A 25,025-nucleotide genomic window follows, 5' to 3' on the forward strand; every position below is an offset into this window, starting at 1 on the left:
AAACTTCAGGTTTGTTTGTTGTGCAAGTGAGGTAGTAAAGTGGCATGTACGCCCTCAAGAGGTGGCTCAGAAACTGCCTGTTGCAATGAGATGTCTTTCTCCAACATCTAATTCCAGCTTTTTCAGAGATTTTGCTGTTTAACTTGTTCTTAATTCTTTTCACTTTAATGTTAACACTCTAATTTCCACAGTACGTTTTCGTTTGTTTGTTTTTGGGGTTTTGTTTTTTGGTTTTTTGTGGGGTTTTTTTGGCTTTTTTGCTTGTCATGACTTTTCATTACAAATCTCAATTTTTTTAACTGTCCTTTTTTCAAGGGAAGGATGCACAACCTCTTCTGTTAACATGTTAACCTCTTCTGCTACCAGCCCTATGCCTGAGGAATGTGTTTTTTCTGAGTGTGAAAACTTTTGGCTGAGAACAGGGTAAGGTAGAGCTGCAAGTCTAAAAGTTTTCTGGTAGTTCTTGGTGAAAATACACACTCCCAAAGCTTGTGCAAACAGCTCTAGCTTGGGTGAGTGGAAATCTTGGTGGAGATTACTTAAACTGCATTGAGTATTAGTAAAAGGTTCCAGCAGGTCAATATTAGCTTAGGTGCTCAAAGGAACCTTTTAAGATTGGATGAATAAATATCAGAATGGCAATCAAGATATTGTTGAAGTCCTTTAAAGGTAAGAAGTGCATTAAAAATACATTATAAAATGCCTAGGAGTTAGGTGATCTAGGGCAAAATTAATGTAGCTAAATTTATGCTAAAATTCCACTCCTTGGCACTATGTTGAGTTGCCTTCAAGTGAGTTGTAAGCATGGGGATCTGGTGCAGAGCAGCTGATGAGGATTCTGAGTATTTCTGCAGTATGGTGCCTGTGTGGACAAGCTCAAGAATTTAAGTGATGAGGGAAATCTTCAAGTTGGACATTACTGCAGATTCTGAAGGGCCTTAAAGTTTAATCACAGTTGATGACTTCCTCTGTTTCATGTAGTCTTTGTGGTCACTACCAGGTTTTACTGCATTTTTCCATACTTTGTTGTTTTCCCCAAGCTCTGGCATAGAAGAGAGTAACTACAGTGTGACAATGAAGGGGAATTCTTTTAAGCTGCCATCTTCAGTACAGTGTTACAGAAATCTATTACCAAGGATCATGGGGAACTGATGGACACTTCTCAGGGCTTAGGGTTTGTGACTTCTGTCCTGCATTTTAAATGCTGAAAGCTTTATTTTAAACTGATGGTTGGAATTTCATTGTCTGACACTAGGAAACCCAGTATGGTCAGAAGTATCTTTGTGTTGGGCTTCCCTGAATATGGGAAGTAACTTTTTTTTTTTTTTTTGTGTAGGATTCCAGTTAGGATAAAGACAGTCTGGAAAGTACACTTTTTGCAAAGAGTGGGCAAGATACAACCCCCCTAAAATAACTGCAAAATCAACAGAGTTGTAAAAAATACCATATTTTTTACAGGTGTTTTGGTTTGGTTTTTTTTTTTTTTTTTTTTTTTTTTGCTAGGTAGGTGGGTAAAGTTAGTGTATAGTTGTAGGAAGTGAGGTGGTGTCAGTTCCTTGCTGGCTGTATTCTTGCTTAGTCTACCTACTCTGGAGGTCTAATCTTCAACTTTTTTTGTCTAAAAAAATACATCATAACTTTTAAAACTCTCTTAGTAACGCATACTGTAGTAATTAATGGCTTTTCAATGAATGGTGTGGGGTTTTGTTTTGGATTATCTATTTTGTTTTTAACCAGCATTAAGGGCGATTAACAGCTCTTGTGTTGATCAACACTCCTGTCCACTTCACAGGCAGAAATGAGTGTTGTGTCTGGGGAGGTTGTTCTCTAAAGCCTTGCAAATAGCTTTCCTCTGGCTGGTTGAAATAATGTTGCTGTTCTAAAAGCCGGGTCTTAAATTTTCGGAGAGATTTGCTTCTTTCTGTAGGCTCTTTTAAGTGGAAGCCTCTCTTGCTGAACTGCTCTGAGAGAAAGATGGGTTCCGCTAAGGACTTCTTTTTGCTGTTTTCTCTGCCTTGAAGGCAGATCACTGCTGAGTCTGGTTCTGGATCTGCTGGGCTCCTTGTTCTTCTTTCTCTTTGACAGGCTGGGGATAGCAGTCACAGTCCTGCAGAAGCTGCTCAAAGCAAAAGGTGTTTTCTTACCTTCCTTGCCCTTTCACAACTTCTTTTCCACCTAATTAATCCAAAATAAATCGTGCTTTAATCAAGAAGGTAAGCCTTAAAAGCAACAAATAGTCACCTCTCCCCCTTTCATGGACTCAGCCAGGTCCAAATCTTGCCCTCCTTTTTTTGTTCACACCTATTCTGAACTATCCTGTGGATATTTTCAGTAGAGAAGTGTCACAAGGCAGGGATGGTGACATCTTCGTCCTCTCTCCTAGCTATTGGTGCATCTGCACCTGTTGGTAATACAATCCTCAGAGGTGCAGAAAATGTCAGTGATTGCCCTGGAGACAGTTCCCTCTGCATTCTGAGCAGGTTTGGTAATCTGTACACTTGCAAGAGCTTCCTTTTATTTTCCTTTTCTTTAAAATTACTCTTGTCTCCCAGGTGTCAGCTGTAAACTGCTTCAGTCTCTGGTGTCCAGAAATAGGTGTCATTTAGAGAGTATTTAAGAAAACCCTTGAATCATGTAGAGGGCAGATGTGTTTGAAGCTTGGGTGAATGTCAGTGCTTTTGAATGAAGTCTATGGAAAGGAAAGCTTATGCTGTTTTTTGGTTTTTTTCTGGCAAGATCGAATTGTGGAAAAACTGCTCTTGCCTTTTTTCTTTTTTTTTTTTTTTTTTTTTTTTTTGTCAGCTGTTAGTTGTATGATTAATTTTCCTTACCAGCCGTTTACTTTCTCCTTGATTTTTATGCTTCTCAAAACATTTATCAATAACTGCACTGTTTCTCATAGCCTACTGCAGCCTCTTTCATGATTATTTCTGAGCCTGAGCCAAATTAGAGATGGTTTTACTCGTGAAACCTACTCTGCCATTTCAAAACCCCGTGCACTTTTGAGTTTCAGTGCAGTTTTCTTCAAAGCCTAAGAGCAGCCCAGTGGACCGTGGCTAATACCTGTAGCAATGAATATACCACACCATTCAGATGTGACTTTATGATGCAGTAGAGAGCCACAGGATGTGCTTGCCCTGTGAAGAGTAAAGATTTCCCCTTCTCCCCTTTTCTGTGTCTAGGCTAACAGCTTTTGTGCAAATGAAGCTGAAAAAAACCCGTGGTGTATTGGAGAAAATGGCTCTTAAACTACATTAATGATGCTACTAGAATAGAGTTAAGTTTCTTTGTTCTCTGTGATGAAACAGCAGCTGCTATTTTGAGTTGTGCTTAGTAAAAATGGAGCTATTGAAAACCCAGAGGTTTTTTTAATCTGTGTAATTCACTCACAGTTAGTTATGTGTTTGGAACAATCAGGTGTTTCTAAACTGTTTTGTCATTTGATTATATGCCTTGTACCTGAGACAGTACATCTAGTGACTAATCCCCAGTACTATTTGGGACTTAGATCTGCTTGCTTCCAAGTCAGCCTTAAGTACTGCTCTTTTGTCATGAGAAAGGGAAAGATCTATTAATATATAAAATGCAGAAGCTGCTGTGATTCCCCTGCTGCACGTACTGTGCTGATTTACTAAACTCTGGGGGAATTCTCTTCTTGTTAAATGAACTCTGTGTTTCCTGTGTGTTGTTTTTCTAAAGGTAGAGAAATGCTTAGCAGGGGTGCTCTGCCATCTCACAGATTTTTAGCATTTATCAGCCTGTGGCTCAAGAAGCCTGTTGAAAGACAGAAAAATAAGAGTCATGGTAGTCCTTTTCAGGTGATTAATTTGACTTCTTACAGAATTGCTGGTCTTTCCTGGCCTTGCATTCTCTTGAGTTGTGTTCTTAATGCTTTGTCCCAGCTTAATGGCAGCAGCTGAACGATCTATCCTGCCTGCAGCATCCTTTTGGTGCAGCAGGGCTCAGGTTTTCCTGTGGGTGTGTGCATGCCCTGTCCGTCCCCTTGCTTAGAGGGCTCTTGGGAGACTGGAGGCACCGTGTTGGAGCTGGGGAGGAGACTGAGAAGAATTGCTGAAAATCAACAAAACAGATACTGGACTGAGATTATGTCAGAGTAGCTTAAATCTACGAGCTGTCAGAGTGCATTCCTCTAAAAGCTGCATTAATGCACTAGTAACAAATACTAACAACTAATAAAGCATGATTTGTTGCATTAAAAATATCACTATATTAATGCAAGAAATGTATGTTTTTTGTGCTAGGTGCTGTTCATGGCTGCAAGTGCTAAAGAATGTGGTTGTGAAAGTATACCTTGTGTTTTAAAATGCTGACTCACAGCCAATGAAATCTTGGGTTTTCTACATTAAGGGATTTAATGTTGCTCTGCACAGCTCAATGAAGATCTCCCCCCCTTTAGTGTAAACAAAATTGGAAATAGCATATTCCTGGGCATGTATAAGAAAGGGGTGGAACAAGCCACAGTATGTTCTGTATAATAATTCATCTTTCTCTTGTATTTTTATAAAGAACCAAGGAATCATTATAGCTGGAAGGAGAGACCAGAGCCACTAAAATTAAGAGCATGAGGAGAACTTCTCCATGAAATGATTGAAACTACTTTTGAGAACAATAAGTGACTCAAAGTATTTGTGTAACTAATTTTTCCAAGTGAAAGCTAAGAAGGGGGACTGTAAAAGCCTGGTAATATTTCATTCAGTCTTCAGTGTGTGTCTTGTGCTTAGGATAAGACAGATTTGACAGAAAAAAGTACCTTGCTAACACTCCCTGCTGCTGAGGGTGGAAGAGGAGCAGTAGGTTTACAGCTCTACAACAAAAGTCTGATTTTGTGGTTGCCTGCCACCTGGAGAAATGGTGTTTCCAAAACATATGTCAGGAGGTTTTATCTGTAAGGAGTTTTCTTGTGTGTTTTCTGTTACTAATTTCTTAAGCCCTCCAATACTTTTGATAAATGAGTATCTATGAACTCTACTTGTGTTTTCCTCTTTAGGCACCCCTCATGGGAACAACTGAAGGAAGATTGAGGGAGACAGTGCTGAGGGGATTTTAAAATATTATTTATTTGAAATCAAGACTTTGACCTTCTCTCTTTTTTCTTGTTTTTAAATAGGCTTCCTCTTTGGCATGTCTTTTGTAAAGACGCCTTTTCATCAGCAGTGCAATATGCTTCAGGTGATGCTTGTGCCCTGGCAAATGATGACAAAAATGTTCAGGAAAAGGTATGCTGAATTAATCATGGAAATTAGCTGCTCAGTGAGACTTGATATTTAATTACAAAAAGGAAAATGGATTCATATACTGATTCATTGTCTTCTTGGCCAGCATGTTTCATACACTCAAATTTTTCTGTGAACCATGATGTTATCTTTCCAAGTTTTTGTTTTCCTTCATGTTTTTGTATGTGTGAGGGGAAAAAATAGATAAGGTAGCAATATTGTCTTAGTCTTTTTATTTGTGTGCCAGCTGTTAGAAGTGGTGGTCATCAGGGCTCCTGTGTGGCTTTGCAGATAAAATAAGAGGTGGTGGCCTGGGTATATCCAGGCCACAGTCTGCCAGTTGCATCTGTGTTGTGTTAAAAACCCAGTCCACAGATGGTTGCTGTCCTAAATAAATGATGTAAAATGAGCTGGTTTTATTAAGTTGGTATTTATCAGTTTGTTTGCCTCCTGTTTAATGAAAATAAACAGCTAAAATACATGTGAAATGCTAATAAGGAAGATTCTGTCCCTTATTTGCATTACTCAGCACTTCAGATGAAATGGAGCATAATTTCCACCACGATTAACTCAGTCCAAGTGTCTGCATGGTGCGGTTTCATAGTGAATTCCCAAACAGCTGAGTTGGCATCAGAAAGTCTTTGTAATTCCATTTATTTATTTACACAGGTCAAGAATCATTCCTGTGATAAGGATGGCTAGTATTGATCTTAATTGCCTTCCCATTTCCTCCATCGATTTAGTCTCTAGCATCATATTGCTAATCATAGTCCTCATTCGATGAAAGCTTTTATATGACACATCAAACCTGGAAAATGTGTGTTGAGCAGTCTAGTTAACTCCTAGTGGAGAGCTTGCCTGACCAGAAAATATTGTAGGTTTCCTAAGCATTTCAACACCTTGGATAGCTGTATTTTTGAGCCATTTTCTGTGGCTAAGTAGGATTCAGACCTGTTCTGGTTGCCTGGAGGAAATCCTGCTTCAGTTTAATGGCTGGTATAACAAAACTGGAAAGATAAGTAAACTTAGTGGCTTCCCAGTCACAGGTGTGTTGTTTCCCTGCTTTTTTAACTTTCTTCCCATTCATGGCTGTGGTGTTAAGCAGATTTCTCAACTTAAACCCAAAGATGTAGTGTACTTTTTACGCATTAAAGAAAAATCTCTTGGGTGTACAAGAAACCACTAAGCATCTGTTTATTACTCCTAACTAGGCTGGTGGAGATGTCTTGCAGCTGCTGATCAGTGGGAATAGTTGTCTCTGAGGCATTGATGCTGTTTCATCTTGGTGACTGTGATGGGAGCTAATATTTGGGGGAAAAATGTTTCTTGGCTGTTGTCTTTAAGATTTGCCTCCTCAAATTTGTACTTGTGCTCCTCCAACGTGTGCCTTAACTTTCAAATTCATGTGATCATGTGATTTTTGGATAGCACTGCAGCCCTTTTTGGATCTGAACACTGACATTTCTAGTCTTCAACCACAGGATTTTAGATTGCCCTTCTGAAATGAGGTGTGTGTAAACTTCTGCCAGATTTCTTGCCACATTTTAAAGCACTGCTCAAAAAAACCCTTGCATGTGTTGCAGTCACAACTGTAAAAAAAAAAAAAAAAAAAGCTTGAGGGGCAAGTAAATTCTTTTTAGTTTTACAGTCTGGTGGTTTTAAAAATTATTTTTTTCTCCTAATATGTGTATCCTCTATTACTTAGGGAATTCACTGCCCTTGATTGTAAATCTTGAGTTGTAAAAGAGAAAAGTTGTTTCAAATGATAGCAGCAGACCTGTGAAATGATTCTAGTTCTGCTGATAACACTGCTGTAACAAATGTGCAAAGTGTTGTTTTCAGTGGTTGCCTTTCTAAGTCATCTTAGGATCATCCCCCACTCCTCCACCTTCGTATTTCCAGCAGCATGGAGATAGGGAGGATTTGTCAGCACAGCAGAATTCCTGGTTTTCCTTGGCACCCAAACAGAACAACGTAAGACAAGGCCAAAGTGGTCTCTCCTGTGAAGTTTTAACTGAATTCTTTTACCTTGCTATAATCTTTGGACAGATGAGATTCCAAACATATGTGGGCAAGGGCTCTGAGGATTCCTGTAGCTTTAACTGGTTGATATTTTGGTAGTTGTAAAGGTATTCTTTATTCTTCAGTCTGTACCAAAAGTAGCTCTTTATTCTGTTACTCCATACTTACTGGGGTTTTACCTTTGTGCCAGGGGGAAGAGGTTGGTCCTGGGCTGGAATCTGAGCATGTGGACTCAAGTACATGGAGTTACTCTACAGAAGAGCCACCTGATGAATTAACAAAATCTGACCAGGCAAGACCTTTATTTCATTCAGTGTCTCCATACACACTTGAAATGCTTCTTGGTTTTCAGAGTCTTTCATTTTGGTTATTTAATTCATTCATAATAACCCTCTCTCACATTTCACTTGTATGTAGGGTTGCTGCCAGACTCATGTTTCCAGGGAAGGACAATATATATGACCTAACAGATCTTCATTTCCCATATACATAAATAACAATAAGAGTAATTTAATATTTGTAGGTACTGAGTGAAGAAGTCTCTCCAAGATGAATTAAAATTGTATGTTACAGGTGTGGATGTCTCCATAAATAAAACAGAAAAACCCTTCTCACTGAGCTCTTTTGTATAGATCAAACTTGGTGATTGCAGCAGTCCATTTTGGCTTCTCTCAGTTTCATTTCCTCTGTTAAAATGGAAAAAGGGTTGTGTTACAGGTGTAGGTACCATTAATACTCTTAACCTAGTGCTTGGTGTTAATTATTTCAAAGCCTACTGTTAAAGATGACTTATTGGATGTATATTTTTTTGTAGTTTGATTCAAACACATGCAGGACATACATCTGAGTATACATTGCATGGTTTAGATAGGTAATTCAGTAGTAAAACATTCCAGCTCTTGACAAAAGGCTTTTTTAATAGTGTTTTCTGTTGGTGCAGGGGCTAACCTGACTTGTTTCAGTGGTTGTGTACTCTTTCAGATTTAGAAAGCTTTATTTTGATGATGCTGTTCAAGGACTGATGAAAACTGAGGACATAAAATAAGCAAGGCTCAGACTCTCTGAAATGTCTCAAAATTACTCTTTGTTCAATAACAACACGGAATAGGCTTCTAAATTGTTTTTGACCTTGATTGCAGTGATAAAAAGGAAAGCTTTTCCCCAAAAGTAGGCTTGGGATAAAAATGTAAATATTATTGTAATGGAGTGTGTAAATAGAACCAGTTATTTCAGTTGCTGAAATGTTCAAGCTTGCTTTCTCATGGCTGTCCTTTTGTAGAAATGCATAGTTGAGGAAGCTGCTGCAGATGCCTCCCCAATTAACATTTTTATTCTATTATTGCAGAGTGTTGCAACTGTCCCCCAGTAGTATTAAATGCCACCTTGGTTTATGAAGAAAAAAAATGTTTAGCTTAATTATCTTGCTGTCTGGTTTTTAGGTTTATTGATGACAGAAATCCAAACTGCTGAACTGTTAGGACTCCACAGTAGGTGTTATTGTATGAATGCTTTGACAAACATATGTTCATCTGTAATGTTTTCACAGACTGCAGAAGTAAGTGAACCAAGCCAGCCTGAAGCTGAGACTCCACCTTCAGTAGATTTAAATGAAGCTTTGTCTAGCATAGTTCCAAGCACTGAAAACATTTCCAGTTCACCTACCTCAGAGATACCTCCAGTTTCACAGCCTGAGTAAGCTCTTTTGGTTTTATTTTGATCTTAAAGTGAATATCATTTACTTTGATGTTAAAAGGATTACCTCTTCAGGTTTGGGAGGGGTAAGACTAGGCTGACAGACATCATACTTTGGCTGTACTTGGGTTTATGGTGTCAGTGCTAATGGAATATGTTGTTATTCACTCAGTGTGTGATTTATTTTTTTGTGTACTTGCATGCAGGGTCATACTGCTTAGCTGCTGCTTTGACAGAAAAATCCAGTGTCTTTTATGTGCTAGGGAATCTGTACTATAAAAGCCCTCAAGTCTTTACCCTTGGGATATCTGTCCTTCACACATGTGCTTTCACATCTCTGATAGCAGAAATCAAGGCTGCTTCAGCAGTGGCCTTCACTTTCAGTTAAGGAAGAACTTTGCAGAATTTTACTCCAGGACTTACAACAGAGCAGTCAGTAAGTTCTGATCTAGAGAGCATTGTGATGAAATAACAAATTTTAGTATAAATGCAACCAAAATAGTTTGCAATTCTGTTACTTAACATATTGCAGAGTTTCCTCTGCTGCAGGCAGTCTTCAGGAATTAGTGTGCTCAATTTTGTTTCCCTTCTTTTGTGGAATGCTGTGCTCTCACATGTGAGCTATAGTGTGGAAATTCCTGTGGATATTTTAGGTACTTTTACAAAATTCTCCTGGGCTTTTTATTGTCTTTAAGTGTAATGGTTGGTCAGACTTCAATCATTTAAGTGTAACATGCAGAGCTAAACCATGTGCATCTCAGGTGTGAGTTCTGGGGCTTTGTAGCTAACATTTTCTTATGTTTCTTAGACTTCAGCCTTGAATACCCAAGAATTACTTGTTTCATGCTGTGGGAACATGAAACTTAAATAAAATTGGCTTGCTTTGTTTGTTACAGCTGCTTCTGTTGTTGACTGTATTAGTCAGAACAAAAAGAGATCCCCTTTTAAGTTGCTGACAGTTTGTGTTTTTGCAGCATGATACTGGTTTAGCCTAGTTTTGCTGCTGATGCTGAGAAAAAGCTTCTATTGAAATTAGGAGGCAGAATAAAAAAAATTTTTTTTTTCTTAGATCTAATTTATAGCCTCCTTTATAAGAATGAAAGTCATCCCTGTACTGGAAAAGGAAAGAAAGTCACAGAAGTTATTATTTGTCCATCTTCTCCCCAGCTATTCCATCATTCCTAATGTGCACATAGGGAAGCTTGCTTTCTATTTTTTTACTTTAGGGTTTGTCTGAGGTAGTGTTGAGTCTTATTGGGGGAGAGGAAGTAAAACAGTGGGAAGATAAGCTAGTTTGGGTTGTTTATGCAGCTTGGGTAATGGTGTGCTGTCTTACCTCATTTTTTTTTTTTTACACCAGTAAAAAAACTAAATATAATGGGAGGAATTCTGGGTGATGCTGCTACATATTTTAATGCCATCCCTTTTCTCCTCTGCTTTTACCCAGCTTCTGTTCTGACTGCTGACTTGGAAACATTGGGACCTTTTAGTGATGAAACTCGGTCTTGTTTGCTTCCTTTGTTAGAAAAGAAAATTGCTGGCAGTTGGGCAACTAGGAAGGAGTTTTAGTTTGTAGTGGTGATGGGGGAAAAATTATCTGTTGTGGTGTTTGGGAAGATGTTAGATGAGAGTTCTGAGAGATGAGAAGGTGGCTCTGAGTTCCTTTGCAGGGATAACCAGGCTGAGAAAGGAAGTTCTGTTCTTGATGGGTACAGGTGAGGCTGCAGTTCCACAAGCATAGAATACTTCATTCCTCTTAATTATTTATGTGAGACTTGCTTTGTAAAACTTTCAAATATCTTTATTTATCTGATTGATTAGCAGGTTGTGTTTTCAGAAGGGTAAAATTTGTGTTATTTTTTTTTCACTTCAGTGCAATAGAAAACTCCCATGCTGATACCCCTCTGGTTGGCTTCAGTGAAGCTGAGCACTCAGAACCTGACTGTGATGTTGGTGGAACACTTGAGGCTGACCCTCAGACTGAGCCTCCCTCTTTTGTCAGCCCACAAGAAAGGTGAGTTTTGAAAGAGGCCGTGAATCTGAATAATCTAAAAGTAGCAATTATTTTCTGTCCCGCCCTTGCAACAAACACTGCCACGTGCTTGCATATTTATGTGCTTGTGGGTGTGCTTAATATTGCATGTGGCTAAAAGCGTGATGATTTTATAGGTCCTAACACACCTTAAAATTCTCAGCCTTGCAGGTCAGCACATAGAGAACATCTCATCTTCACATGGCAAGGAGAAGAAGACAAAATCTGAGTTTGAGTCAAAAGTTTCAGCAGCTGAAAAGGGGGCAGACGAGCAAAAATCTGCTCTGAATGCCTCGGAGAACTTAAAGAGGGAGGTAAGCACTCAGTACCCATAGGAGCTTAATGCCCTCTCTTAGGTTATCACCTTTCTTAAAGATGAGTGCCATCCATCAGGGTTTTTTCTGTCAGTGCACAGCCCTTACATTTTTAGTGCTGTCTGCAGTTCTGAATCTGCCATCTCCACAATGGGATGATAAATTGGGAGAAAAGGGCAGCAGGGTGGTTCCACTGGCACAAGACAAGTTTTCTGAGCTAAAACTTGGGGAAATCCACACTGTTGCGAGCAGAATCCAGAAGAAATGTCCTTCATGTACACATAGTTAAGCTGGGACATCCTACAGGATGCTGAGGCTTTTACAGAGGTTTAAAACAAAAGGGAGCAGCCCAGGTAAGCTTGTAGAAAAGAAGTTTGAGTTGAAAGAATTTTGACTGAGTCAGGAAGTTCCTGAGTAGGAATCAGATGGCTACAGGCAAAGATGAGACTTAGAGGAAATTAAAAAAGTTTGTGTTTTTATTCTTTCCTTAGTGTCTTGGGCACTGTTTAAAGTGGAATACCTAGCTAGATAGGTCATTTTTACTTAACTTTCTACCTGCTTTTATATTGTTACTGTGAGGCTTGAATTATTTTTTTTTTTAATAGGTAAAGATTGACCAGGACCATGGCAATGCCATTTTTTGCTTTGTTAACATCACATTTAAACTGTCACTAAACTTGAATTAACTCTTATGAAACTAGAAAAGTTTTTCCTAAGCTAACTGAAAAGAGTGCAGTGTGACTTAAAATAATTAGAGGACTTCCTCACTGCAGGTAGAGAACCTACTGCAAACAAATTGGGATAAAGTGTTTAAAAAGTAACTAAAAACAAACCAGAATTTTCTTCCTTTAACCTAATGCTTTAAAGACTGCAATTTAAATAATTGCCTGATGTCATAGTTAAGTGAGAGCATGATTTGGCATTGCTTACTCAGGTTTTTGATTAAGCACTTTTGTCATAGTCCAAAGAGGATCTTGTGTCCTGGGAGAGGAATTCTCTCATGTCCAACGTTCACATTTGAAGATTCCTGCTACAGGGAAACCTTTCCTCCTTAGAAGAAGGAAAAGCAAAAATCTTGAAGAAAAAACAGATAGGTATTTTATGAAACAGATGCTTACATTTTACTTAAAATGTATTATTTTAGCCACAAAAATTGCCAGTGCCTCGGTGGAAGGAAGAATCTATAATTCTAGGAGGAAATCATCACGTTTTATTCTGGTTTGCAAGTTTACCTTGGCACTAAGTTTTGTCATGGGTTCAAATGATGTATCTGCTGTTGGCTTGATGAGATAAAGCCTTTATTTTTTTCTTAAGCATTCAGGTTCTTTGTTTTCATTGTTGGCACTGAAAAAATATTCATAAAGGGTGGCTTTCTTTTGTAGAAAGACTATAAAAAACCAGGAGAAATTGACCCTACATCAGTGATAACTCCAAAGGACCCTGGAGACATTCCAACATTTGATGAATGGAAGAAGAAAGTCATGGAAGTGGAAAAAGAAAAAAGTAAGTTCAGGATTCATTGGTTTGGTCTAAATAATCTTTCATCCAGTCTCAAAGTTGAATAGTAAATCTGTTTGAATTTGGGATGCAGCCTGGATCTTAGTTTTTCTGCTAGAACTTAAATAATTGGTAACATTATTGTATAAAAGCAGTGAGCAGTAGTTCCTTGAAAATGAAAAAACATTTTGTTTGTGTGGTTTGGTATAGCAGCAATGTTTTCTTGTTCCTAGGTCAGTCCATGCACCCTTCTGTTGCTGGTGGGCAGCATCCCACAAAAAAGGTCCAGAAAAATAGGAATAACTATGCTTCTGTGGAGTGTGGAGCCAAAATTCTGGCAGCAAATCCAGAGGCAAAGGTAAGCGTTGACTAATTATTTGTGGGTATTATTTCAGTTTACTCTTGTGCAAGAAGTAGTGCAAAGTACAGTTATTTAAATCTGAACACTGATTTCTGAAGTAATCTTTTATTTTTGTGTTCAGGTTCATGATTTGTTTTATCATGTACAAAAGCTGAACAGAAACTATGATCTGCCTTGTTTTAAGAAGCATTGCTGTAGAGAAATCTACATCTTGAAGTGAATTTGGGAAGAGGGGTCAGTCTAATGAGATTGAACAAAATTGTATTAAATAGTTTGCAACAGGAAATAATCTGTGATTGTCCAAAAGCAGCATGGCACCTTCTCCTCCTGTTATTATCTTGCTTAGAATGTTATGAAACCTGGTACTACTAACAAATTACTTGGAGAGAGAAAGGGGAAAACCCCCGGTTGCTTTATCATACAATTTAAAATACCATTTCTCTTCTTTTCACAGAGCACTTCAGCTATTTTGATGGAAAACATGGACCTTTATATGTTAAATCCTTGCAGTACTAAAATCTGGTAGGTTGCTCAGGTGTGCTTGTCTGACCCAAGTGGTTCTGGTTTTCCATTGGGAAGGGACTGTGTGGATGCTCTGGGACTGACTGGACCTTGATGTGTCTGGCGGGAATGTGTTTGAAAGGTCTGAGGATTGTAATTTTAGAAAAAAGTGCTTTTTTTTAATAAGTTTTTTGTTTTTAAGGTTTGTTATTGAGCTCTGTGAACCAGTCCAAGTCAAGCAGCTTGATATTGCAAATCATGAATTATTCTCTTCCACTCCTAAAGACTTTCTGGTGTCTATTAGTGACAGGTATGTTATCAAAGCCTGCTCTTCTGAATGAAAAATGAAATAATTACTGGATAGACAGCTTTGCAAACCATGGTCTCAGTACACCTATTATTGTACAAAGTGTGATTTACTGTAAAACTGCTTGGCTTTTCTTTGTGTTACCTGGATCTTTTTTTTTTCCATAAAAAGGCTGCGAGGTTCTAGGAGACATGGTTTTGAAATCTTTCCATGCCTCCTTAAGAATGAAAATGAGAAAAATATTTAAAAGTAGCAGTAAAACAAGTAGAAATCATACAGCTTCTAGGTGGTGGATTGCTGATCAATAAGCGAACATTCCTTAACAGAATGCCACTAAGGTTGGGGGCTCTCTTGTCACTCAGACCATTTTCACATCCCTTTAAGTGTCTGGATCAAGTATAGGGTTTCATTCTTCAAGGGCTTGCACACTCTTAAGTTTATGAAGAGGTATTGCTGAGGTGTTGTGTTGGGAACACCCTTATCTTGCAACTCTTCTCATAAAAAAACACCAAACATATTGCCACTATCTTAAAACTGGAAAAAAAAAAGGCTATTTTTGAGAATCTTCAGGAAATGCCTGTAAGCAGCAGGTTCTTGCATTTCATTAGCTGACTGTTGTTTCTTTCCTAGGTATCCAACCAACAAGTGGATTAAATTAGGTACTTTCCATGCCAGAGATGAGAGAAATGTCCAAAGCTTTCCTCTGGATGAACAGATGTATGCAAAATATGTTAAGGTAACTTAGCTGCAAAAGCATCTGTCCCTCTCAAGTGAGGAGAGGTGTATGAGAGTATCCAGAGATGCTTTATTATTAATTGCACTGGGTTTATTAGTGGCCTTGGTGAGATTGGCCTTGTACTAAACCCCTGTCCCAAAATCACAAGTCTGTTGCCTTCCTCCTAATGGCAGGGGAGAGGATCTTAGGAAGCACCTGTTCCCCGTCCCAAGTATCACCTTAGTTGCTCTCTGAATTAAGAAAAATCCAGAGTTTTCTATTCCATTTAACTTTACCAGCTGTCTTCTAATCCTAAAATAAGTATCAGCCTTTGCTGTCTCTTGGCTGCCCCTTTTTACCATCAGGAAAAGAACCTGTTGGTATTTTTGGTCCACAGCCAGCTGAATGAGTGCCCAGGTGGCAAAAATCAGCAGTAGTGTGGCAGGCAGGAGCTGGGCAGTGATTTGTGCTCAGCACTCAGGAGGCAGGATCTTGAATCCTGTCTCAAAGAGAATAAAACTCCATAAACAACTTAGTACTTGGACTGGGATAAACGTTTTTGAGGAAGTATTGGGACATAGTGGAAGGGCTTCTAGATCCTCTCCAGTCATGGATTATTTACCAAGTGGGGTGCTTTCCAAACTGTTTTTTTTTTGTTTGTGCTACTGAATAATGATTTGTGCTTTCATGCAGAAGTAGTTATGAATGATAGTTATTTAACTTTTCTACCCAGAAATTCTGCATGAGTCCCAGGATAAAGATGTAATGTATTTTTAATTCTGCTTTCTGGCTGAATTAGTGCCCTAAGGTAGCTGGAAACTTGCTTGGTACTGAAGTGCCAGGATTATTCTTGGTGCTTCAGCATTTAATCCCTTGGCAGTGCTCTGCTCTGCCAAGAGTCATACAGCATGGTCAAGTTTTGAAAGGATTGTTCTTGTAATGTATTTACTTTGTAGCACAGAAAGGAGGCATGTTCTAAGTCTGCCTACAGAACAGGGGGAAAAAAATAATAGTTTTATTATTTTTTCGAAAGTGAATTAATGAACTTCTTTCAAAAATAATGGAAATCTTGTTGTCAGAGCACTTTTATGGGAGTAGTTGTCTTGATTATTGCAAAATTATTACAGCCCTTCATTGGTAGTGTCTGCACAGCAGTTCAACAAAAGCATTGTACACTCAAAAGATTAATTCAGATTAAACAAATATCAGCGTGTAGACAAATTCTCACTAGAAGTACTCTGACTGAAGATTCCAAATGTATCAGATGCTCCTTACATTTTCTTCCAGTAGTGTTTCTATAAATTGAAGCATGTTATATTGAATTTGAAGCAGCAGTACAAAGAATGCGTGCTATGAGGTTTTTTTTTCCCTTTTGATCCTGCTGTGATCTGTGCTCTTTAAGAGGGAGAAAAATACACTCAGTAAATTGAACTCTATTGTTCTCTCTGCCATCATGCTGCCTGGAAAAATTGAGTAATTTCATTAATAAAACAATTGTTGCATGTTACCTTCTATCTGCCACATCTTTAGTATGAGGGCTAAATGAAATCTTGCTAACTAAAGGAGATGGCGTTGTATTTTAACTTGATCCTTCACAACTTCTTAAACATTTAGAGTAGTGAATTAAAAACAACTAGTTGCCTGTGGCATGTGTTCAGCCTTTATACTGACATCTTTTTTTTTTTTTTTTTTCCTTTCTCTTGCTTCAGATGTTCATCAAGTACATAAAGGTTAGCAAACTCTTCTTTTGGAATGATCAATGCATGGGGCTTTGGGTGTTCTCTGCTATGATTCAGCACTTTTATGCATGGCAAGAACAAATCTTTCAGTCTTTCCTGTTATGGAAAATCTAGAAATTCCCTGAGTAAACAAAACTTGCCATTTCAAGATTGGGTGTGTATATTAAATGCTCTTGGGGTCTTTGGAGTTTTATTTTAAGTGCCTTTTATTCTTTTTAGGTGGAGTTGATATCACACTTTGGATCAGAACATTTTTGTCCTTTAAGTCTTATAAGGTAATATCTTAAGTATTTTTGTCTTTCTCCCTCCTTTACAGTGAGGAGTTTGTGGGTTTTAATAATAGTTGGGCAACAAAATGACTTAAGTTATTTGGAAACACTCTGAATTGAAGAAATGGCCTAAATTACCTGCTGTAATGCCTTTTTAAAGAAGGTTGGACTCTTGATTTGTTTCTCCAGCATGTAAGGAATAGTTTGTATTTGCAGGGAGGGGGCTTTTAGGAAACAGGAGCATGCACATGAGCCTTTCAAGGCTGACTGAGCAAAACAAGGAACAAGTGAATGAAAAACAGGTGTGGTGAGAGCTTTGGGGAAGCTGCTGTCTTGCATGGCATCCAGGGACACACAGAGTTAGTAATTCTTTGAGTATCTCCAGCAGAACAACTGTGTGTATGTGTCCTGCAGAGAATAATCAGCCTCTGTCAAAGCCAGGTCAGGATTTGAACCTGAGGACTCAAGTGCTGAAAGGCAAATTGTGTTTTCAGTTGGCAAAAGTTCTTTAAATTGGATTGATTTGGGCAGAGCAGTGGGAATGCTGCATGGCCAGGGAGGTCATCACTCCTCAGGTGGAAAATATTAAGAGCTCATGGAGAGCTTAAGGCAAGGAAGTCTAGGTATGAGTTCAAGGTAAAAAGGAAGAAAAGTCTTTGGAATTGCTAGAATTAAAAGCAGGACCTTGTTGAAAAGCAAACAGTGGACTTAGTGAATGGAAGTTTGACAAAGTAGCCATACCTGCTGTTTGATCTTGGCCAACTGAAAGCAACTATTGCTTATCTAACTTATTTGCTACACACTACACAATGTTCATATTGCTTATTATTATTATGTTGCTTATTATTATTATGTTGCTTATTATTATTATGTTGCTTATTATTATTATGTTGCTTATTATTATTATGTTGCTTATTATTATTATTATATAGTAAATACATGATTAATAAAAATTCATTAAAAAACTTTATTAACAGGGTATTTGGTACTAGCATGGTGGAAGAGTACGAAGAAATAGCAGATTCTCAGTATCAGTCTGAACGCCAGGAACTCTTTGATGAAGATTATGGTAACCAAAGAACTTCTGCATTTTTAGCCCTTCAGATGTGTCCTGTGCTAAGCTGGGGACTGGTCACTTTCTGCACATGCTAAATGATTTGACTGCTAAATTTAGTTTTATTGACAGTATATAGCCATATATTTAGATTTTAAACAAAGTGTTGTAATTATTTGCTGGTTTCCTTTAACATGCCAGTAATAAGTATGTATTTAACTTGGAAGCCTAGGCAATATCTTAAGCTCCTGCTAGTAGCAGAGGATAACTAAAATAATCCAAGCAGCTCACATAAAATGGCTTTTTTCTTAGTCCACAGCCCATTTTCTGAGAATTTTTCATGATCAATGCTGCTTGCTTTGGCTTGTTTTGATAGTCATCTTAATGACTATCTTCTTAGTCTTAATGACTTTCTTCTTTATACATAGATTATCTATTGGATTACAATACAGGGGAAGAAAAATCTTCAAAAAATCTCCTTGGTTCTGCTACAAGTGAGTATGATTTAGTAGAAAAACTGTTGCTCTGCTGAAACAAAACGAGCTACTTGCATGACAAAATGTCTTTCAACAACTACAACTTGATTTTCCTGCCAGAACAATTTATTGTGATCCCTGTTTAATTGCACAGCAACAAATAGTAACAATGTGGAGCTGAAATATCATTCTTACTGGGTCAAGAATATAACCTTCCAGTTCTCTATTTTTTTGAAACTTTGCTTTCTGTACTTAAGAATCCTGAGCACTTCAAATAATATCAATGTTACATAAGGTTTTAAATAACAGGTACCAAAGTGCTACAGAACATGAATTATTCAGACCTTTAAAAATCTGTGCTTAGGTAAGGTCCCTTATTTGTGGGGCGTGGTATAAAGATTTACTATGTACAGCTTGAAAGGAAGGGATTGGAGAATACTTCCTGAGAAGGCTTTATGTAAATATTGTACTTTCTGTGTTCTTCCTAAGAGCTTTGTATTTTTTTGAGAGAACTGATGGTTCTTCACTGTCTCTTGTGATTTTTCCATTGGAAAACCTCCAGCTTTGTTTTACAAATTAGCAGTTTGCTCAGTGGTCCTAATCCCTGGGCCCTCTGAATGTCCTCTCTTGTTTTTTTTTTTAATCTCTTTTAGATGCTATTCTAAGTATGGTCAATATTGCTGCTAATATGCTTGGAGCCAAAACTGAAGAGTCATCTGAAGCTGAAGGTATTTATTTTGTTTAGATCTTTGTTTAGTATTTATTTTGTTTCCCATCTTAAAAAATTTAATTTCTTCTTTATTCATTTTTTTGTGAAGAGTTGGGTGATCTGTATTTTTTTCTTTTATCTTTTATGGCATACCTGAGGAGTGCCATAGAATTTTTTGTCCTACTGATTGGGGAAAGGACAAACATGCTCAATTTGCTCAGAAGGGAACCAATACAAAAACATAATTTGTTAAGCTGTATTTGGAGATGTTTATTTAACGTTGCTGCTTCTTCCTGGCAACATTTTGAGATTCTCCATAACATCATATACCTAATCAGTCAGTAGCACTGTCACTCAAATAACTGCAGTTAGTAGTCTAAACAAAAAACCCTAAAACAAACAAATTAATCAAACAGAAAACAAACAAAAAACCAACCCAGAACAAAAACCCAAAACAAAAAAACAAACCAGTTGGCCAAACAAACACCACCAAAACCCAAAAATGCGTTGAAAAGAAACACATGGGGTTTTATGTTCATGTTTTCCTTCTTTTTGCAGCAGGGAACAAAAGTGTGTCTGAAAATGTCACTGCCACCCCTACAACTTCAACAGCTGCACCAAGATTGCCTGAACCAACTCCTGTTCCTTCACCAGAGTGAGTGTTGGGTGCTGGGCTCTTTCTTTTAATTTTGTTTATAGCAGAAAATAGTATGTACCAGTCTGGAATCTTTGGTAATAAGACAGAATTGGTGAAATCTATAATGTACTGTCCAGAGAATTTTATTTGGTTTAGTTGCTGTTTTTGTAGCTGTTTCCATTATGATCCAAGTGTCAAAATGCATCACTGACTTTCTCAAGTGTTTGTATTTTTTTAGGAGTATTTTGCTCTGGGCTACTGCAGGTTTTTTGGGTGGAAACAGGTTTAATACTCTTCAGGTCTTGCAGGTTGTCTCCTGCAAGAGAGACTTAATTATGAATGTACATTTTATTGATGAAAGTAAAGTTAACTTATACTGACAAATTCTGTTTTAGCAGCTTATATTTTTCTGCTGGTCTTTCCTTGATGAAAGTCTGTGTGCAAAGATACAGAATTAGGCTGGGAGAAGCTGTGTGTGTATATTTTGGGTTTTTTTTCCCAGTTGATTAGAATTGTTGAGAACTGATTTGGCTAGTTAGAGCTGAGACTCTAGCTCCTAAGGCAGGAGTTCTGCCATATATAGTATTTTTGTGGCTTCCTAACACTGATTGCTGAGAGCCTGAGGAGGTTCAGTGAGGAGGGTTGTGATATTTGCATTTGAAGATGGCAGCAGAGGAGTAAGGTGCTTGCTTTGTAAGAATTGGTGATGTTAGAACTGCTGAGTCTTTTCAGGGGTGAGGGAAGGGGCAGTCAGTGTCTGTTTCAGAAGCAAAGGTTGAAATAACTTTTTTTGCAAATTGGGACTGAAAAATACCAGAGAAATTATTGTATCCAGTACCGGTCAGTGGGGTAAGCTTTGTTAATTGTCTAAAAAAAAAAAATCCAATTTAATTCTTGAAGAGCAGGCATGTAAAACTGTTGAAGGTAACATCCCATTTTTAACTCATCCATTGTAGACTTGTCACCACAGATCCAACACAGATGGATAAAGAGCACTTAATGGTGGATTTGACAAAAGAAAGGCCTATTGTCCAGCTAGTACAGGAGTATGAAGAGGATACAAGCCAATCAACAGTGACCCTGCTGCCCAGTGACGATCAGGAGGAAGAAGTGCCAGCATGGGTTGAGCTGGAGACAGAGAAGTACTGCTCTGACATGGCAGCAGTGTGCTGTATTTCCACTTTTTCAGAATATCTCTTGAAATGGTGCTCAGTTGCAGTAGCCATGCACGGGCAGCGTGGTAAATCTGAAGGTAAACAAGGGCAGGGTCACTCTGCTGCTGCTCAGAAGCCACAGGTGGTTCTGCCCCAGTCTGGACACACAGCAGTAGATGAACCTCTGCCTGAGCAGTTAGACAGCAAAATTGAGAGCCCAGCTGGCTCTGCTGTTTCACTTGACTTCAGCAGTGTGACTCCTGAGGAGAGCAGTAACCAAACCACAGTTTTGATTGAGCTGGAACCCAGCCACCCTCAGACTGTCTCTCAGTCCCTCCTCTTAGAAGTTACTTCTGAAGTTAAGCTGTTGCAAACAACAGACACGGTGTTGGAGCCTGAGAAAGAAGACGCAGGCCTGGTAGCACCGAAGCTGACTCCTCAGGTGGATATAACTGAGACCAGTGCAGAAACTGAGAAAGGTGAGAGCTCTGGTGCAGAAAACCCTGTAGCTTCCGAAACCAGCGTGGCTGCTGAGGTAAAGGAGATGAGCACAATCGAGACTACTGCTCCTCCAGTGCTTCCAAAACCTACAGAGACTGCTCTGCAGCCTGACCACACCCTGGCCATGGTGACCACTGATGCTGGGGAGGGAAAAGAAACCACCCCAGACGTGCAGAAACCTCCTTCACCTACTGTTGAGCCTTCCGTGCCTGCTGAAACGAAGGAGGAGGATCAGGCAACTGAAGAAGCTTTAATGGCCATTCCAGTCTCTGGGGGAGCACAGAGGACAGCTACAGACTTCTATGCTGAACTGCAGAATTCCACAGACCTCAGCTATGCCAATGGGAATCTGGTTCATGGCTCCAACCAAAAGGAATCCGTGTTCATGCGCCTCAACAACCGCATCAAAGCCCTGGAGGTCAACATGTCCCTCAGCAGCAGGTACCTGGAAGAACTCAGTCAGAGGTAAGTCTGAGGCAGATTGGGAAGGTTACTACCCTGGGTAAGTGTGGTTGGAGCCAGCTACACAGAGGAGCATGCACACGTGGGGAGTAGTATAGGGAGTAGAACCTAAATCCCAGCATAAACCTTAAAGGAAAGCTGAGAAGAGCACCTCAAGCTCTGTAGCTGCTGGAGACACAGGTGGCTGTGGGGAGCAGGGGCTCCCGTTCTTATTTCAGATGCAATCACCTTCATTTTGTTTTGATGAATATTTTTCTGGGTTCTGTAAAAGTGTAGTTGCCAGGATGTGAGTCCATAAACCTTTCAGCAAAAGGGCCCATCCTCCTGGGGCTGTTAAGCTGAATGACACAGACCTACAGCACCTTCTTTACTGAATTGTTTCCACTTAAACTATTGTACTATCTGTAATAACTGTGGTTGAAGAAGGGAACATGGAGAGGGAACTAAACTTTCTTTGATAGATGTATGTATCTTAGTGTTTATTTGTGGTGCTCCTTAGCCATAGGAGAATCAGGAAACAGACCCATTTCAGAACTGGTTTCTAGGCAGGAGCTCTGTAACACTGACTGCAGTTTTGTCTGTCTTGGCAGTCAGTGTTTACAAAGAATTCTCTGTCCTGAATCCCAGCAAATTTGCCCTGAGGTCTTGAAATAGATTTTTACTTTAAACTTGGGGGGGGGAAAAAAAAAAAAAGCCCACAGAAAAAATAGAGACACATGTCTGTTTTATGTGAACCTTCAAAGGAAATACAACTTGATGTTTAGATAAAACTACCTGCTGGCATGCTTGTGTTTACTGAAGACAAGTCTAGTGCTGAGGAGTCTGTGAACAAACATGAGTCTGTGAACAAACATTTCAGCCCTTTATGCCTTTGGTTTTAGGTATAGAAAGCAAATGGAAGAAATGCAGAAGGCTTTCAATAAAACAATAATAAAACTTCAGAACACCTCAAGAATAGCAGAAGAGCAGGTAAGGCTTGTGGGAGTATTTGAGTGTTTTCCTAATTAGGCAAGTTTTATGGAAGAGTTGCAATGAGGAGCAAGAATTCTGCCAGTTGAAGAATTGCTTCTAAAAGCATTCATTCCATGCTTCACAATATTTGTTTCAGTTACAAAATTTTTAGATATGTTCCCAGTCGTTTTAGATTAAAGACATTTCCAGCTCTGTTTCCTGATTTTTGTATTTGAAGGGGAAAAAAAAAACAAACAGTTATCAGCTGGTAATGACTAAAACTCTTAAATATCTTTGTTAATGAAAAAGTTAGTCAGGTAACTTCCAACCCTTGTTTCTTGATTGTAGCTGCATTGAAAACCACTATATTTTTAGAATTATTTTGGTTTTCATCTGGAATTTGAAGGCTAGATAGACAATTTCCCAGAAGAGGGAGTGCTGCTGAAGAGACTTAGCCTTTACAAAGGAAGAATTTGCATTTGCAAGTGTAAGTGTAATGCATGTAAAAAAAAACTTTAGTTCATTCTTTAAAATGTGATTTAAGGAAGTGGGAGCTGAAGGAGGTTTTCCCTGCTCTGCCATTCTGGCTTTCCTGAGCAGCTGTGAAAAACAGTGCTAACTGCAGTGCTGAATAATGACTAAAGCAACTGGATGTAGCAAAGCAGGTTGTAATCCGAAACTGCCTAAAAATTTCTGAAGTGCAGGCCTGTAGTTTGCTCATCCATCAACTGAAGAAAGCAGCAACTTCCCTGAGATAATACACATGCTATTTTCTGGTTTTATTTTAAATATTATCAAATGCTGGGCAGTCTGAGGTGCTCCTCTTGGTTACCTCCCTGATACTCTGCTCACCTTTCTTGTTTTATTATGGGAAAAAATATTCTGTTAGGGTTCTTTCCAGGAAAGAGATGATTTTCTTGTTCCTGGCTGGTTGGGGCTCCTGTCAGTAAGTCCCTGGCTACCTGAGCCCTGAGCAGAAGCTGTCCATCAGCTTCTTGGTGATGGACCACCAGGTCTGCATGGTCATCTCTGTGTTTTTTGTAACATCTGCCTTTAAGACAGCAGAAATCACTGTAATGAAATGAATTTGGCATAATTTGACAAAATGTCACCAGCCCAGTAGAAATATTGATGTTTTATGGCAGTGTGTATGGCTGATGCTGTGTAAGCAGCTTCAAATGGTGTCTGAAAGCTGTGTTGAAAACAGTGCTGAGGAAACCATGAGTCTGCACAATGCCTGTGTCAGGCAGTACTAACTCAGTACTAGTGAGAGTATGTGACAGTGTAACCCTGGGAGCTCCAGCACATGCCCATGACTCTCTCTAATGCAGGATCAGAGACAGACAGAAGCAATCCAGCTCTTACTGGCACAGCTCACCAACATGACACAGCTGGTTTCCAATCTGTCAACAACTGTGGTGGAATTAAAACGTGAGGTAAGTATAAATTCAGCAATAGGGCACAAGAACTCAAAGGAAAGGGATGCAGCAACTCACCTTAATTTGAAGAGGAGTCCTTTTCATGTGAGAAGTTGTCTCTAGTGCTGTTTTTCAGCCTGGTTTAGCAGCTGGCCAGGGGAAGGGAGGAAAGTTTGAGTTGCTCAAGCTGTCTTGTGCACAGCAGAATTCATAACAATTTCTGCTACAGCCGTACTTCACTCCAGGACTGTAGTCTAAAAATAAAGATAAAACTTCCTTGGAATAACTTAATATCCCAGCCTCCCTGTAGTGCATGGGTACTGGTAGTGTTGTGTGAAACAATTCTTAATGACATTAGAAGACTAACCACTGACTTGGGAATGGCAGTAATGGGATAATAATGGTAGCACTGTAGCTGGTGAACTGTTGTCCTTTTACCAGTTGATGGTTTTTAGCTGTCAGTCTTTGAGTGCTGCTGTAGCCAATAGATGACATCAAACCTCTGAAAGACTCAAATTTTAACAAGAGTTTAGAGAAATTTAAGTGACTTAACCATATGTTATATAACCATTTTGTTCTTTGATTTTTTTAATGTTTAAAAGACAAGAATAATAGTAAAATTAAATTAAATCCTTGTTTTTAACTCAAATTCTTGCAGGTTTCTGACAGGCAGACCTACCTTGTGATTTCTCTGCTTCTCTGTGTCATTCTGGGCTTGGTGCTCTGTGTGCAGAGATGCAGAAGCACTTCTCAGTTCTGTGAAGATTACTTCTCCAAACTTCCCAAAAGTAATCATTACCCTAGCCCCAAAAGGTAATGTGTTCATCTTTGAAACTTTGTTGTTCTTGCAGCTTTTGTTGATTTTTCCCAAATCTGCTGGGACTTCCACATCTGTTTTAATTCTGAGGCTTCTTTCTGCAAACACAAAATTAATGGAGAATAGCCAGAGCTACTGTGTAGTAATTCTCTCCTAGGAGCAT

The 25,025-nt window shown here is 38.9% G+C and overlaps 1 protein-coding gene across 4 annotated transcripts in view; it reads left to right on the forward strand.

Moving 5' to 3' along the window:
- Positions 1-25,025, forward strand: part of SUCO (SUN domain containing ossification factor) — a 33,343-nt gene that overhangs the window by 4,715 nt on the left and 3,603 nt on the right. The window contains exons 2-21 of one of the 4 annotated variants that reach the window (XM_071751469.1): positions 5,129-5,237; positions 7,447-7,548; positions 8,803-8,948; positions 10,822-10,962; positions 11,144-11,294; positions 12,677-12,797; positions 13,025-13,149; positions 13,607-13,674; positions 13,856-13,963; positions 14,591-14,696; positions 16,385-16,405; positions 16,634-16,689; positions 17,661-17,752; positions 18,166-18,231; positions 18,867-18,941; positions 19,481-19,577; positions 20,516-21,679; positions 22,558-22,645; positions 23,959-24,063; positions 24,704-24,858. In XM_071751469.1, the coding sequence (XP_071607570.1) occupies positions 5,129-5,237; positions 7,447-7,548; positions 8,803-8,948; positions 10,822-10,962; positions 11,144-11,294; positions 12,677-12,797; positions 13,025-13,149; positions 13,607-13,674; positions 13,856-13,963; positions 14,591-14,696; positions 16,385-16,405; positions 16,634-16,689; positions 17,661-17,752; positions 18,166-18,231; positions 18,867-18,941; positions 19,481-19,577; positions 20,516-21,679; positions 22,558-22,645; positions 23,959-24,063; positions 24,704-24,858 (3,096 nt within the window). The remainder of the gene's footprint in view (positions 1-5,128; positions 5,238-7,446; positions 7,549-8,802; positions 8,949-10,821; positions 10,963-11,143; positions 11,295-12,676; positions 12,798-13,024; positions 13,150-13,606; positions 13,675-13,855; positions 13,964-14,590; positions 14,697-16,384; positions 16,406-16,633; positions 16,690-17,660; positions 17,753-18,165; positions 18,232-18,866; positions 18,942-19,480; positions 19,578-20,515; positions 21,680-22,557; positions 22,646-23,958; positions 24,064-24,703; positions 24,859-25,025) is intronic. The other 3 variants (XM_071751470.1, XM_071751471.1, XM_071751472.1) reach the window with 3 other exon arrangements.

This window comes from Heliangelus exortis, chromosome 8 (genome assembly GCF_036169615.1).
Source record: "Heliangelus exortis chromosome 8, bHelExo1.hap1, whole genome shotgun sequence".
Taxonomy (NCBI): Eukaryota; Metazoa; Chordata; class Aves; order Apodiformes; family Trochilidae; genus Heliangelus; species Heliangelus exortis.